Below are 15,705 nucleotides of genomic sequence, written 5' to 3'. Positions count from 1 at the left end.
CAGCTTTAATTTCTCTCCAGTCAAAACTGAAACACAAGAAGTAAAAATAATAGCACTCTTGCAGCAGGAGTCAAAGTGTAAGCTGCAATTTATGTAGAATTCATCACATTAAAAAAAATCTCAGATTTCAATATACAGTTTTTCTCTAAATTGAAAATTAGTGAGCTTCAAAAGATGTGCAAAACATTTTCAGACAATAAACCAATCCCAATATGACTTTTCTTTTTAAGATTAACCTGCTGCTGTACAGTCTCGAAACCAGAAATCTAAAAACACTAGACCCTAATTTACAAACTGTAAGTCCTATGCAAGGACTGAAGACAAGAAAAGTATCTAATTTGTATTTATTCTCTGCTTCCAAGTATATCTTAAAACCAGCTGGAACTATGTGGCAAGAGCCTGTCCATTAACCATATATAAGAGATTTAAGCTGTGGGGGACAGAGCTCACGTCTTTAATGCTTGAGCAGGATGCATTTTTATTTATCATACAACATTTTAGTAACAAGTTACATCTGCAGTGTAGAGGGAAACTTCATCTGTGGTTGGAATTCTGACCTGTTGCTACCATGATACAACACCTAAACAAGGTAATTTCCTTCACAAGGAAAAATTACTATTCAGGCCTACATCACTTCTGATTTGTCTCTGCTAGATAAAAGTGCTCATGACAAATCCTAGCAGTTGGTTGCATTTCTAGTTGCTTTATATAAGAATCAGGATCCAGATGAAAACATCACCAAAGCCACAAGACAGACATCTCCAACATCTCCATGGACCACTACAAGTCCCTCAGTGCCACCCCAGTGTGAGTCACCCACCTGGCATCAAGGATGGTGCGTGTGAAATAGCGAAGGTACTTGAAAATAGACATTGAATCTTGCAGCTTTAAGATTTCCTCTTCTTTGTACTTGAACAGTGCCAGGGCAAATCGGAATATTACCTGATAAGAATACATATAATAATTGGTACTTGGTAAGTACAGAATACACTGAGTCTCATGACCATCTTTATAAACCCCCCAACAAGAGTTCCTCATGCACAGGCTGCACTTAAGCTCTTCAGTCACATCTCTCTCTATCTCCCTTCCCTGCCCCAGCCCCTATTTCCAAAAGCTGGAAAATCTTTTGAATGGTTATGCATAGTTCCTCTCTTGTTTTTTTCCTAGATGTCATTTTAACTAACAGGAGTTTTGCAAAGCAACCTTCTTTTAGCCCCACACTCAGTAACAGCACAGTACTTTGTTATCAGGTAACAAATGAACAAACTCAGCCCAGTAAGTTCACCTTTGGTCCCTCATAGAGGAAGGAGTCCCAGATCTTGAAAAGGATGTCACTAACCACGCTGTCCACAAAAACCACAAGAAACCAGTTGAAAGTGATGAGAGTATAATCAACTTTATATTGTTCAAAATGAGCATGTAGTCGTGGAAGCTTCTCACTCAATAAATCCTTAAACACTCGCTGATCAACCTAAAGAGATGACAAATAAGAGTGTTATTGTTCCAATTTTACAGCACATCATTCAGAACAAGGCTGTTACCAACCTGTAAGTACAAGTTTTACCAGAGGTAACCAGGAAGGCCAGGATTGTCTACCTCACACTTCCAAGCTAGATCCACCCAAAGCACAGACAGCTACCCCACTGCAGATTGCCCTTGTCTGCTTCTCAATCCAGCCCCAGTCTCACAAGGCTCCTCCAACACATGTGGGGTGTTTCTAGTACTGGTCACCAGTGCTGCAACTGGTGCAGGAGCACAGGAGCAGAGAGAATGCTGGGCAAATACTTGGCTGGAGAAGGAAGCCTGGACCAGAGCATCACCTGGAAGCAGGAAAGCTACAGTGGCTACTGCCCACAGCATTGCAAATGCATTCTCACCCCGCCCTCCCTCAGAGCCCTGCGCCAGCATTCCCCCAAATGTGAGGAAAGGAACAATAATACAGCTCAGGGTTGTGAAGCTATCGATGAGAAGGGGGCTAAAGGACTCCAAGCAGGACACTGAACAACTATCTCCCTGTTAGAGTCCTTGTCCAAACCCCAGTCAACTCCACTCCATCCCCTTCCAAAGAGGCCTATCAGATAGCTGCAGAGGAAAGCTGTTGACTGGCTGCAGTTTACAGCAGGACCAGACTTTATCCCAGCAGAGCACATACCTGGGATCCCAGCAGTGTCTTAGTATAATAATCACGAGGCATGAAGACTTCCACTATTGTTACTAGACACCAAAAAGCATCTTCCTGTTCCAAGTACAGAAGTGCAATTGCTACCAACCTGAAAATAGGGTTTATTTGGAGGAGAAAGTTATTAAAGATAAAAACTATAGTAAGAACCATTACAGTATTTTTTTCTGTTCAGCAGAGATAAATGTATTAACAGCAGAGCACTGAACAGCAAAACTCGATGAAGTTTAAGATGGGGCAAAGCCATGTCTTCTCAGCCACATCAAGTATTTGTATTCAGCTAAATAAGAAAACAGAAAAAGGCAAAAACTTGATCTAAGAATTTCTTGAAGTGTTGGTGTTGCCAATTTTAAGAGCTCTCTAAACACAGAGTCTAGTTTAGAAAGGAGATATTTATCCTAAGGGTGTTAGGTGGAGGTTTCCACATTACTACTACTGCTACCACCACCGCCTCACCACCTCTACTACGTGACTCACTGCTTCTGTTCTACTACTTCTTCAGTGCTCTTTCAAAAGACAAAGCTGCTCTAAGCTCAAAAGCCTGTGCTAGTACATAAAATAGAGCACAAGTGGACATCTATAGTATTACATCATGGGGATGAGACAGGGTGTTAGACCAACACACCTGCTTCAAGTAGCACCTTCGTTTACTACAGATCTCCAAGTAACAAAGCTTTTCTGGCAAAGGCAACTGCAACGAATCAGAATTTTTCTTAGCATTGTAACACAGGAATCCCCTTTAAATTCTACAATTCTGATTTAAGACATTTGAGTAGTTCATTTCTTAAGAGCTAATTCCAGTTCCAGTTTTGATGCCAAGTTGATTTTACAAAATTTGTTATTCAGGTCAACTGCTTTTTTCATTGGTTTAAAAAATGTGATAGTTATTTGTTTATTTTAAATTATGGGCATATAATCCATAAGGCAAACTGTTGTTCAAAACCATGTTGCTATACATGGGATTTGAAAGGCTCCTTAAGTGTTTCACTGCATAGTTATTAACCAAGATAAGCAAAATCTTACCTGTTGAGCCCTTGGCAATATCCTATATCAGGATTTCTCCAGGAAAATGCCAGCAGCACATTTCGCAGCTTCTGGATCCCTTCAGACGTGGGGGAGGAGTAATGTTTGTTGTTTGGCAAAGTCCTCAAGAGATCCAACTCAATCTGTTTAGAGGCAGGATTTGGTTTTTCCAGAGCTTTTTGAAGCAAGATTTGGAAGTAGCCAGGTACTGCACTGTCCTTGAACTTTTTAACATGGAGATTGACACACCATTTCCACATCTTGGACCGATGCTCATGTGGAATTCCACACCGAATAAGGTTCTTCAGTTCCACACAGCGCATCATCTCTCTATTCATTGTGCTTGCAAGATAGTTCTCCCATTTCACTCCTGTGGAGATCTCTCGATTTTCACTGAGTGAAAGTGATCTCAAGTCCAAAGCTCGTGATTTTGCTACTAGTTTCTCCTCATCATCATCCTCTGGGATAGTCTGAAAACCATATATATCATATTCACTGTAAGGGAGAGGAAGAAAAAAGGTTAAAAGGTTTTAAACATATGTTCGGTAGCCCAGAAGCTCTCAAGTTGTCACCATAAAGTTACTTCAAAGCCACTCTCCATAACTCTCAAGTTCTTCTTATTAAACATTTTTCTGAAGTATATTCTTTATTTAACAATTACTTGTACAATTCCATATACAAAAGACTTGGTGCCCATGCTCCTGTATATATTACTACACAAATTAAGCAATTTATTTAGCAACATGGTTGAGTTGGAATGTACCCATCTCCTCAGCAGCTCACCTTCAGCAGCTGTAGGGCAATACCTTTGTCTAAGGTTGACATTGCATCTCAATTAATGAATAAATGTGCCAGTGAAAGTTCCCAGTGGGACCATTTCTGACTCCCTGGCAGAGACTGTCACTGCCAAAGCCCCCCAACAGTCCCCGCTCAGCTCCTGCACACCCCACACTCACAGCCAGGCCAGGGTTCCTCACAGCTTCCACCCCTCAGCAGAGTCCCAGGCTCCATGGAACACTTTAATCAAGGCACACAGACACAGCCTGGGCTGTGCCACGGTGCCACCAAGCGCCCTCAGCAAAGGAATCCTGGGGCTTTAACCCCTCCAGTCCAAGTCTTCACAGCCCTCCTCTTCCTCCTCCTCCTCCTGAGTCCTCGCTGTGTCCCCCCGTGTCCCTCGCCTGGCTGGTGCCACCAGGCCTTGTGGGCCCATCTTCCAGATTAGACCACCCAGACCTCAACCTGCATCTTGACCTGCACCAGATCTTCCCCAAGACAATGTTTTCACACAGCTAAAAGGATTTCAAGACCATTCCATCATTAATGAAGGGAAACACAATAAATAACCCAAACCTGCAAACACGTTCTCACTGTCTGTTTTCCAGTCTTATAATAGAGCCCACCGGCCAAGACACGCATACATTTAATTTAACAGGACCAAACTACCTGACCAGGTGGGGTTTGAAAAATGCTTGTTCTGGTTGTTCATTAGGTTCTGCTTTCAAGGCATCTTCCAGTAACTGTGTGATAACCTCACGAGCAGGACTTTGATCCTCAGAACAAACAGGAGTTTTCATTTCTTGAAGCAAGATCAAGTATTTACTTTCAATCTGGCAGAGTTTGGCTTCTAAGCTGGTATACTGCAGAAAATAATACATGATACAAATCTTCAGACACTTTGTACTACACTTCTTTTAAAACCTGGTTCAGTGCTATTCTCTTGGTTTATGCTGCTTAGAAACATCTAAGTCAAGAACAGCCACCTTAACTTTCCCATTTTTGTAACATAAGGCAGCATAGTAGACCAGATGTTTTCCACCACACATATTTTTGCATATGGAAATTCTGAGCAAACCTTAATTATCACCGCATTGTATGAAATACTTTAAAGGAACAAAATGGTTGCATTTTAGCAGCTTTAGGCTGTGCATGTTTGAACAAGGACAACTCAAGTGGCATATGAGTTAGGTAATAGCATGTAAGAATTGTAAGCACACACCTCTGTGCCAAAAATACAGCATTTAAGGCTGGCCACCGAGTGCATGACTTCCAAACAACTAAAAGCAAACCCTACTGAACCAGCTACAGGTATCTAACCTTAGTTACAGATGAGTGCATTTTCCCTAGCCCCAAGCACTGGAAATCTTTATTATTTACCTGCAACATCTCTACACTCAAATTGATCCAGGCAGAAATGACATTCACCATACCATAGTCATCCTTTGTGCTCAGGAGAAAGCTTGATAGTGACAAATATGAAATATCAAAATATCAAATCCTTACACATCCTGTCACTGACCTTTAAAAAAATCATTACAGCCTTAATTCTGAGGAAACAATGTTTTCAGACATGTACATGCCTTTGTTCATAAGTTATCAAAATGTTCCACTGGGTCACACAATTTTAAAAACAATTACTTCTTTCAAGAACCCATTCAGAAAGATTGGTCTGTAAGGACTGAGAGGGCTTTTTTTTTAAGCTATCATATTTAATACATTTAAATGGCTCCATTTCCTGGGTAGATTTATGGCTAAAGTATGGAAATTGCTTTAGACACCAAGTGAGAACATGCTGACCTTTGCCTGCCATTCTCTCTCTCTTGCTTCTGCATTTCTTCGTAGAGTAGAAAGTTCTAAAATCTCCTTATTTAAAAATTTATTCTGGGTCTTATAACCCTGAAGATTGTCCTGTTGATAAAAAAAAAACGAAGTAGATTATGCCCATCAGATAAAGATCACCTTAGAGCATAGAAACAGCAGCTACTAATAGGATTTTAATTAAAAATATCAGGCGCAAATCAAGTATTATTTTTGGACTTCATGTAAATGAAGCGCGCATGCCAAATATGAGCACAGGGTGGTGCTGTGCCTCACCTGCACCCCTCGCAGTGCTCCACTGCCTGCAGAAGGCAGCTGGCTGCTGTCAGGGCACAGGCAGGGAGAACAGGCACATGCAGGTGAGCCCATCCCAGAGGCCACAGCAGCACTAAAACAGGGGGATGAACGTCCCTTGGGTTTTTACCACCCTCACCAGCCCTCATTAACAGTACAAGTGTCATGTCTACCTCCTAGAAAGATAAATCCTTGAAAGATAAATGACCCCTGCCTAATCCACTCAGATCCTGGCTACAAACATTACCTCTGAAAGCTGAGCCTGTGGGATGAGGCTGGTACCTCCCAGCAGCCACAGACTCTCACACTCCCCAGCATCCACGAGCTCTGACTGCTTTCTGCCAAGACCACTGACTTCTAGTTTCAACTTCAGTTAATAAAACTTACCAGGCTCACATATAAGAAAATTATGTATGTTTAAGCATATTTTAAGCAACTTATTTATTGGAACATTAATCAATTTGAAATACATATTTACGCAAAGGCAAGAAAGCCTTTTTGGAGCAAAGTGGACAACTTCAGTAACTCCATTACGAACTTGTGACACATTCAGAGAGGTATGTTACAGAATAAAAATAAAGCATTAGTAGGAGCTGTAGCAGCTTTAGTAAAACAGGTTCTTATACTCCTTCCTCTTTTTTTGGCTCCTCAGAGCTTCCCTTTGCTTTTCCACATGCTCTTTGTTGCCCACTAGCTGGCAACCTAGCTCACGCCGAAGCCTCAGTCAGTTAGGGTTAGGGTTATATTTAAAATTAAAAAAACCAAAGCAAGCTTTCTTTTTGTTTGTATTTTTCATGCTTGTATTTTCCTCTTACCCTTAATCCTTCCTGCTCCTTTCATTATTTCTTACATTTCTTCTGCTCCACACCAATGATTAATTTACTGAAAGTATAGCCCTGCACTAGAGATGGTCCAAAGGAAGGAAGTTCTGGTTAGATTGTCACATAACAGCTCCAAGTGGAGGTTCCAAGCTGAGAAAGCCTCCATTGATGAGTGTCCTAGGGAACTGCTGCAGTGATCTCAAACAGTACAGCAGACTAAAAAGTACTTTTACAGACAGAAGAAATTTCCCTATGCATCAAGACAGAGACAGTGCTCTTACTTTTAGTCTGTCCAGTTCCTGTAGTTCCTTATTAGTACAGGTGGCTGTGGGGGAATTTATTGCTCCACTTTGAGAGGATGTGCTGTCCTCACATTCGCTGAGTTGACGAGAGAGTTTCATGATGACTTCATCTTTAGCTTGAATAGTTTCCATCAACATTCCCAGCCGTTCATTGAGTTCTCCAACTTTACACTTCAAATTCTTGACTTCCTGCTGGAGACTATCTTTTTCCAGATTTAACTTTTCAAGTTGATTATTGAGGCCCAAAATCTGGTCATCTTTTTGGTGCAACAGCTCTAATGTATCTTTGGGAACCCCCTCACAAAGGCGGCTTGCAAAGTATTTATCATACTGGGAAGATCGGACTGTTTGCTGCAGAAGTCGAACAAGTTCCTGAGAATTACAAAACAACAGCAAAAAAACCTGGTGAAATTTTAAGTTTCTAAATTTTTTAGCTTAGAAATCTAAGGTCAAGCAAAATAAAGTTTCTGCAGTTAAGACCTCATGCTGGTGTTTTAAAGAGAAAAGGAAACACTTTACAACCTGATTTCTAGCAGGCTAACACCTTACAATGACTGGCCTACATAGATGGCTTCAGTGTCCTTCACTGAGCCAAGGATCCTGCCTGAAATGGCTACAACAGGTTAAGGAAAAGAAGTGGACAGCTGAGGCCCAGCTGTCCAGTTACTTGGAAGCTGAAAAAAGCCTTGCTTGCAAGAAAGGCATCCTGTTGTAGGGTGAACAGGAAGAGGCTCAAGCCCAAAAAGTTAACAGGAAATCGTTACAGAATGGAAAAAGCAAAGGTAACTAAGAGCTCTCTTCTCTAACGGATGTGGAGAAATAAAAGGAGGTAAAAAACAAATGCTGCTTTGTCAAAAAGGAAGTCTGTGAAAGGCTGTTTAGAAAATCTTGCCACAGAAATGACCACCTAAGACACCGTTTTTCTTCTTATTAAAACAGAAGCAGCTGTGAATGCAGTGTTGCACTAGACCGGTGAGATTTCCCACAGCAGCAGCTCAGAAGCTCAACTGTACTCCTAGGAAAGATAATGCCTAAAATGAGTATAAATATGAGGCTCAGACTCCTTCTTTGGTTTCCCTTTGATCACCTCACACATAGGAAAATACAAATAGCAGAAGCAGCAGCTCCACGTAAGATCTAAAATATTTTTCTTCTTAAAATGAATAGAAGTTCTTTTAGATAAAAGCAAGGTATTGAATAAATTGGAGTTCTGAGGACACACAAGCATGACCACCGTGTGAGTGCAGTCTATATATACACATTATGGTTAGGCCTATCTTACAAAACCCCTCCTGAGGAGAGAAAGAAGCCAGGTCTATTTCCCACCCACTGCACTAGCACTGAAAGAATCAAAAGACAAACAAAGAGAATCTGAAAGAAGTTCCCAAGATATTTTATGTACATATGGAAAAAGAAGCTATGACTATCAGCCAGGATCCTGGCAGACACCAAACAAATTAACTTCAGAGAACAAGGAAGATAGATAAACCAATTCAATGAACAGTGTGCAAAGGAAGTTTTATTCAGGGATCTTATCTTCAACAGATATAAAAGATGGTCCTTCTTGTTTCAAGACTTTTTGCACACAAAAGTTTGTTTAGAACCATCATTTTATAACAACCAACCAGGTCTTAACACAGTAAGATGGCCAGAAAGGTTAAACTCACAATCACCCGCCAGACCCATTTGCTTTTGTGCACTTTGCCTGAAGGTTTAATTACCTTTTGGCTCAAAAGATCTTTCTTCAGCTTCTCCAACTCTTCCTGCTGGCTTTGATACTTCAGTTGCAGTTCAGAGACCAGTCTGTTCCCATTGCCAGAGCACCACTCTGTTGGGGAGGAGTCGCTGCTGCTGCGGTTTTTGCTTGATCCAATCATATCTTTCAAGGGGCGCCTTGCTTTGTGTGGAATGCGGCCAAAATCAAATGGAAAAGCTGTAGTCAATCCTGCATAAAACAATTTCTTCTAGTTCGGTTCACTTAGTAAAAAGGCATTTCAAAGCATTCAGATTTCCTTAAAAAATATACTCATTAACATCAGACTTTAAGCAGCTTTCAAACCACTCAACACAATAGTGTTAAACATGCCTCATTTTCCAAGTTGCTTCCTTTGGTGGTAGAAAAAAAAAAGCTCAAAAATATTCTCCCCTCCAAGATAAAAGACTTGGCTCATAAATGACCACTTTTCATATAAGACATGAAGAGAATTTTACAATTCATTACAGAAAATAAAAGGTATCTGTAACTATGGCAAAGTAAACTTTGCTTCAAATAATCAGAGCAAAACCATCTCTGATATCACAGCCTACTGCTCCTGTAAGAGGATTCAATGTAAGGTTTCACCTCCACATACAGGATATTTTCTAACAGATTAAATCACTTGGATGTCACCTAAGGTGCTCTTAAAGAGATGTAAAAATATCTTGACAAGGTTATTCCAGACACTGGTCAAATCTGAGAACCAGTTACAATACACAGATGAGCTGCTGCCTCATGTCCATCCCTACTTCTGCCCCATTTCAGAAGCAAGCCAAGGTAACAGGTACATACACAGAGTCTAAAGGCAACTCTGCTTCAGTGGGTGACACTCAAGTGAGCAATTACAGACATCAGCATTTCCCTTTGCCTTGTTACTTTGCAAGTCATGTGACAAAACGAACCAGTAGCATGCTCAGGAAACCCAAACCAGTGGATAACAAGGCTTTGTCTACATTCTCTTGTATTTGAATGGCAGAGGACCCCAAACACATCCTAAGAAATCGATTTTTTAAAAAATACTTTACAGAGCTCTGGATGTGGTTTGTGAAGAAAAAGATAAGCTTCTACTTATCTCCTAGAGACAGACATAACAAGGTTCTCCATGCTAGACAAGGTAAGGCATATGACCCCTTTCCTTCCTCCACTTCTACCTTTACTTCCTTCTGCCACGTGCTTCCTTTTTTCTTCCAGAGCCATTGAGTCCTCCAAGTCTTTTGGGGTTGGATCCAGCAATTCCCACTCCTCAGTGGTATAAAATATACTCCTGCGATTTTCGTTACTTCCTTTTCTTAAGGAGGACATGGAATTTCTGTGAAAAAGGCAGCAGGAAAATGTGACAAACATTTCTCCATTTTGTATTATTTTTATAAAGGGCTTTTAACAGTTCAAACAGTGCAAACTAAAAATAAGCTACAAACACAGACAAAATCAATACCAAATAAAAGCTCAAAGAAAACAAAACATACACTACCAAATAGCATTTGCAATCAATAGCTAAATTCCAAGAAGAGAAGAATTATTTTACTTTAATGCCATGGTCTTTTGCATCCCCCTGTTTTAGCTTTGTTTTTGCAGGGGGCAAGTACAAAACAAAGTTAGGATTTACAAGCATCATCTCTGTATTGATCAGCTGTAGTTTAGAATTTTAGGGTAACTGCCAAGCATTAAACTGAACAGCATGCAGTCAAAACACATGTACATTATAGCTCCATACTGGGGATTAAGGGAAAACTTGGGATCATCCCAGAGACCTGCTGCAGCTGAACTGCTGATGACAAGACTCCTTTGCAGCTTTTCTTTTCTACGGTGGAACATGGCCAACTATCTGCAAGAACATTTCAGGGGCAGCCTCTGAATTCCAGCCAGATAATTCTACAGAAGAACAATACATTTCCCAGCAGGATGAGATTACCTGACCCAGCTCCCCCACGACCATCATGCACTCAGGAAATGTCCACTCTTACATCCATGAGTATTAACATAGCTCAGTATTGCAAAGCCTTTGTTCAACTACATAAGAACATTCCAAATCAACCCATATAAACCAGTTTAATATTTTTGGCATAGAATTGGAAATATATTTAGTATCTCAGCATTTTTCCACAGAGTCTGTGCAAGCTCACTAAGATGCTTTCACTCAATCATCCACATCCTCTCTTCAAAACTTAAGCAGAAAATAAGCCATGTTACACTTTCAATATCATTTGATAATCCAAGCCAGTCTTTCAGCTTCACAAGAGATTTAACATCTTATCAACATGAACTCTAAGCCAATCACTAAACTAAGTAGTGCACAACTTTTATAATCTGATAAATTGATAAATATTTACAATTTAAAAATAATCCTAATGGTTATTAATAAAACTATTTCAGCAATCAATTTACAAGCTTGGCAAAGACTCATTCACGCTACAGATTTCATTTTCTTCCAGAAAGAATCATAATTCCTGTTGGGGGCAAGAAGCCCAATTTCTTTGTTCAGACATTCCACACAAATTACATAGATCAAACTGGGCAATGATAGATTGGACACCCAATATCAGTGAGTGTCTCAGGAAGTGCTCCCTGGCATCTCTATACCTCTTCTCCAAATAGAGCACACATATTCCAAAGGCTGCCAGATCTTCCCTGTCCCAAATGGTACAGAACTGCTGGAGAAGGGAGGAAAACAACCAACCACAACACTAGGAAAAAAAACCAAAATAACCCACAGCCAAAACCAGCACCATCTGGTAACTTCTCAGATCTCTGCACTAAACCAGATAGCTTTCAAGGGGATCTGCTTAACTTTGCACTGCTGATGAAAATGAATATTTTCCTCCCAGCTCAAGAAGGACATGCTTTACATGCTGTAGCTTTTTTAACCAAAGCTACAGCTCTGCTTTATGAGCTGCTCTGCATTAGCACTGTAACATGCTTTAAGCAAAAGCAGAAAATCCATCTACGTGGGCAAAGCAAACCACAAAATTCTTTAGAAAGAAACCCAACAGGAGAGCTGAAAACCAATGGGACTGCTTTCCTAAAAGCAATTAATAGTAGGGAGTAAATTCATTGTGAGTGAGGGGTTTTGATGCTGTAGAGAAGGGGTCTGCCACATTTTTGCTCAGGAATTTGAACTACACCCACTTCAAATGTGTTCATTTCTTTTAAGAAGAAAACAAAAACCAAGGATTTATATTGGTTTGATTTTCATCACCAAAAATAGTTCCTATGCGCTGAGTACTATGACTAATACAATGCTGGGAATTGACTGCTCCAAGAAAAAGCAGCAGTGGCTGAGAATACAACTCAGCCTCAACAGCCACTGGGGTTCAGAGAGCAAAGCCACCACTGGAAATGCTGTACAAGACTTTTCAGCTATCGGTGATAGCTACACAATAATGCTCCCTTAAACCTTCAAACGGTAAATAGAGTAAAGAATCTGTTTACTTGAAGAGATACAACAAACAAACCCACCCCATCACCTCCCATCATTCTAAGAAGCTCCATTGACCACATACCGATGTAGGAAATAGTCTTGGTCAGGAACTACCAATCTCATGGGAACTCTTTGTCCCAGGTTCACAACTTACTTGATCTCAGTACTCCATTGTTTAAGTGAGAAATTGATGGCACTTCCTTGGACTGGTGCAGGCTGGGAAGCTGCTTGTTCCCCCACCAGGTCTGTAGGAGAAGTCTCCACAGCTAGAATATTTCTAGCTCTCTCTGCTGAAGCATTTTGATTTAGGATACTCAAATCTATATTAAAAGAAAAAAAGAGAGACAGAGAAAAAAATAAACATAACCTTCAAAAAGTAAAAGAATATTGGCTATGTAAAGTCACAGACTGCTAAGCCTGCTCATGATATTGTTCAGGGTTTACTTTAAATTGCTAAAAACAAAAAACTTTATAAAACATTCAGTTCAAATGAATCTTCTAAATCACAAACTTCTCAGTGAGATCTCACTGTAGCCACATACTTCTGATAACAGACAGGAGCTGTGTGATGCTTACAAAGCATTATTTCATGAGTGATTGACAAAATAGGCAATCAGAACCAAGTCCAGAACAGTGTCACAAAAACACTGACCCAGCTTTCAGGGTGTGCTTCATCCTGTAAGTTATTCATCCTAAAAGTGACACTGCAGCTGCAAGTCAGTGACCTTCACAGCCCTGAGGCAGTCCTGTGCAAGGCCAGGCTGGGCACTGCCAGAACCAAGAATGCTGGCACAGCTCTGCAGGACATCAGACACTTCCTGCACCAGTGAGGATTCCTGAGCACAGCTCCTCCTCAACCCAGCCCAGCCAAATCTCCTGTGCACTGGAGCAAGTGGGGGCCCCATGGTCAGGCCATGCAGAGCTGCAGAACAGTCCTGCACACCCAGGGGCTCCCAGCAGCTCCAGGAGCTGGCCCAGCCCTGAGCCACAGCTCACAAGGGCCAGAGGAGCCAGGCTGACCCAACCAGCACACCAGGGCTCCAACACCTCACCCTGGCAAACACAGACTGCACAACCTGCAGTGCCTGTGCTACCTCTGTGCTTCCATTAGTCTGGAGAGCTGCTTTCTCCCTCCAGGAGGAAGAGGGAGTAAAAAATCCAGAATACAGAATATACTGTGAGTAGCAAAAAGCATTAGAGAGAAGCATAAAGTGGTTTACAGCCTTCTACAAACCCTCTGAAAAGGCAACTTAAACAAACCCAAATGCAATTTTCAGAGTCTTGATATAATTCATAAAGTACTGAAGTGGATTAAAGACTTTTCGACAACACTCTCAGACTTGATTCAGCATTTATATTAGAAAGTAACACATTGGATGGGCTCTGACTTAAATAAAACCCTAGGAAATTATGATACCCTCTTTTATCACTGGTGAGTCTTTCAGCCTTTGCTCTGACAATTGCTTGGCACCAGCAGTGAGACCATCTTTAAGCAAACCATACCCTCCAATTACTCAGCAGGGGGTTACTTTTATCAAGTATCAAAGATTAGAAGTAGAAAGAACATTCTGTGATAAAGAATATGAAATATTAAAGATCTCTGACACTAGGAATGTCTCAAACCCTTGAAAAATGGTATCTGACACAGAAATGTATCATGTCATGTTTCAAATGGAGGTACAAGTTACACTGCCTTGATTTTTATAAACAGATACTTCAGGGCCTTATCAGCCAAAGGGAATTCCAAGTTCTTTTGCACTGTGGCTGTTTGAACTAAGCACAGTTCAGCTAAAATAGCTTAGATAAAACTAAACATGGGATTATATTTACTGTCTAACGAAGAGGAAAGATAATAAGTAGGTTTTAACTGCAAAATAATAATTAAAAAGAAAACCAAACCCAACCCCCTTCCCCCCCCCCCAGAAAATCCAAACATCCCAAAGGGCAAAAAAACCAACCCAACCCACAACACACAGACAAAAAATTCATGGATACTCAAAGCCAAGGTGGAATACTAACATTCTGCCTTCACACTTACAGCTTGTTTCATCTTCTACCTGTTTGATTCTGCTAAGTCCTTTTAGAGGATGGTCCAGGTAAAGGAATTGTTCAAGAGCTGAATTCCCAACAAATGCATTTCCCCTCCCAGACATGGCAATTGTCTGAATGTGGCACCCTGAGGTTGCTCACTGGCCATCATCCCCTGCCCACACCAGCCAGGAGCTTTGTTAGAGCCATGGACTGCACAGCACACAAAGCACAGCAAATTAAATTGTAGTGGCTGCTCATGCAACCTCCAAGTAAAAAAAAAAAAAATATATTTTTTTGGAACTTATTTCAAAACACAACAATCTTATAAATACATGGCATTGCATGTTTTATTAATGCAAATTAAGAACTGAAATCATCAAAACTACACTAACATTTAACTGATTTCAAGAAAAAATAATAATCCCACATGGTATAAAGAATAAATAATTTATTTGACTTCCACGGTAGTAAGGCACCTCCACGACAAATCCTACAGTGTAATTATTGTTAATATTCAATTTCCCACATCCCACTGTGATAAATACTTTGAAGTATTTTTACTATGTTGAATGTTCTTAAAAACCTTTCAAGGCTGATCCACAAAGCTTTATCTAGCTCCATGCACGCCCCAGTCAGTCCAGATTTCTGAACTGGGAGGGGAGAGGACAGACAGGCAAGGCTGCAGTAAGCAGTTCTGGGTTTGGACTGAAGGCAGACTACTTCCCCATTTAAAACATTCATGATAGCATCTGTACTTGAGCACCAGCAAAATAAACCAATTTCTATGCTCTGGTATAAAGTACAACACTGCATGCACATTTAATTCTTCCAAAAAAAAAAAGAAAAAAAAAGCCACAAGACACATTTCTTGGTCATCAACATGAAACCAGAGCCTTAGAGGATCCCATAACTCTAGAAGAAACTCCTGGAGTACTTGATTAAAAAGAAGGAACAAGCATCAATCATTCTGGCTATTTGCATTTTCCCCAAAGGAATCCCTACTTAAACACTTCAGTTGATGATAAGAGTTATCACTGTGATTTGTCCTAGAAAATGAGATATTCTAGATGCAGCTCCAAATTCTACATCATGCAGTTTAACTGCAGGCTACCCCTGAAAGGGATGGGCCTACTCAGCCCATGCATGTTATGTTGACATTCCTTGTCCTGGATATAACAACAATAGTAATTTAAATTAAAAAAAAAAAATCACATGAGGAGATTCAGTTGGCTTATCCAGAAAGCCCCCAATGACTTACAGAAAAATACCAGGTCAGAGATGAA

The 15,705-nt window shown here is 40.6% G+C and overlaps 1 protein-coding gene across 1 annotated transcript in view; it reads right to left on the bottom strand.

Moving 5' to 3' along the window:
• TBC1D2B (TBC1 domain family member 2B) overlaps positions 1-15,705 on the bottom strand; it is a 30,259-nt gene that overhangs the window by 5,638 nt on the left and 8,916 nt on the right. The window contains exons 3-12 of the mRNA XM_066558921.1: positions 12,546-12,711; positions 10,125-10,282; positions 8,939-9,162; positions 7,197-7,589; positions 5,780-5,890; positions 4,649-4,842; positions 3,203-3,697; positions 2,153-2,270; positions 1,286-1,471; positions 821-942 (exon numbers count right to left, since the gene is read on the bottom strand). Of these exons, the coding sequence (XP_066415018.1) occupies positions 821-942; positions 1,286-1,471; positions 2,153-2,270; positions 3,203-3,697; positions 4,649-4,842; positions 5,780-5,890; positions 7,197-7,589; positions 8,939-9,162; positions 10,125-10,282; positions 12,546-12,711 (2,167 nt within the window). The remainder of the gene's footprint in view (positions 1-820; positions 943-1,285; positions 1,472-2,152; positions 2,271-3,202; positions 3,698-4,648; positions 4,843-5,779; positions 5,891-7,196; positions 7,590-8,938; positions 9,163-10,124; positions 10,283-12,545; positions 12,712-15,705) is intronic.

This window comes from Molothrus aeneus, chromosome 13 (genome assembly GCF_037042795.1).
Source record: "Molothrus aeneus isolate 106 chromosome 13, BPBGC_Maene_1.0, whole genome shotgun sequence".
NCBI classification, from domain to species: domain Eukaryota; kingdom Metazoa; phylum Chordata; class Aves; order Passeriformes; family Icteridae; genus Molothrus; species Molothrus aeneus.
This window is presented reverse-complemented; position numbering and strand designations above follow the sequence as displayed.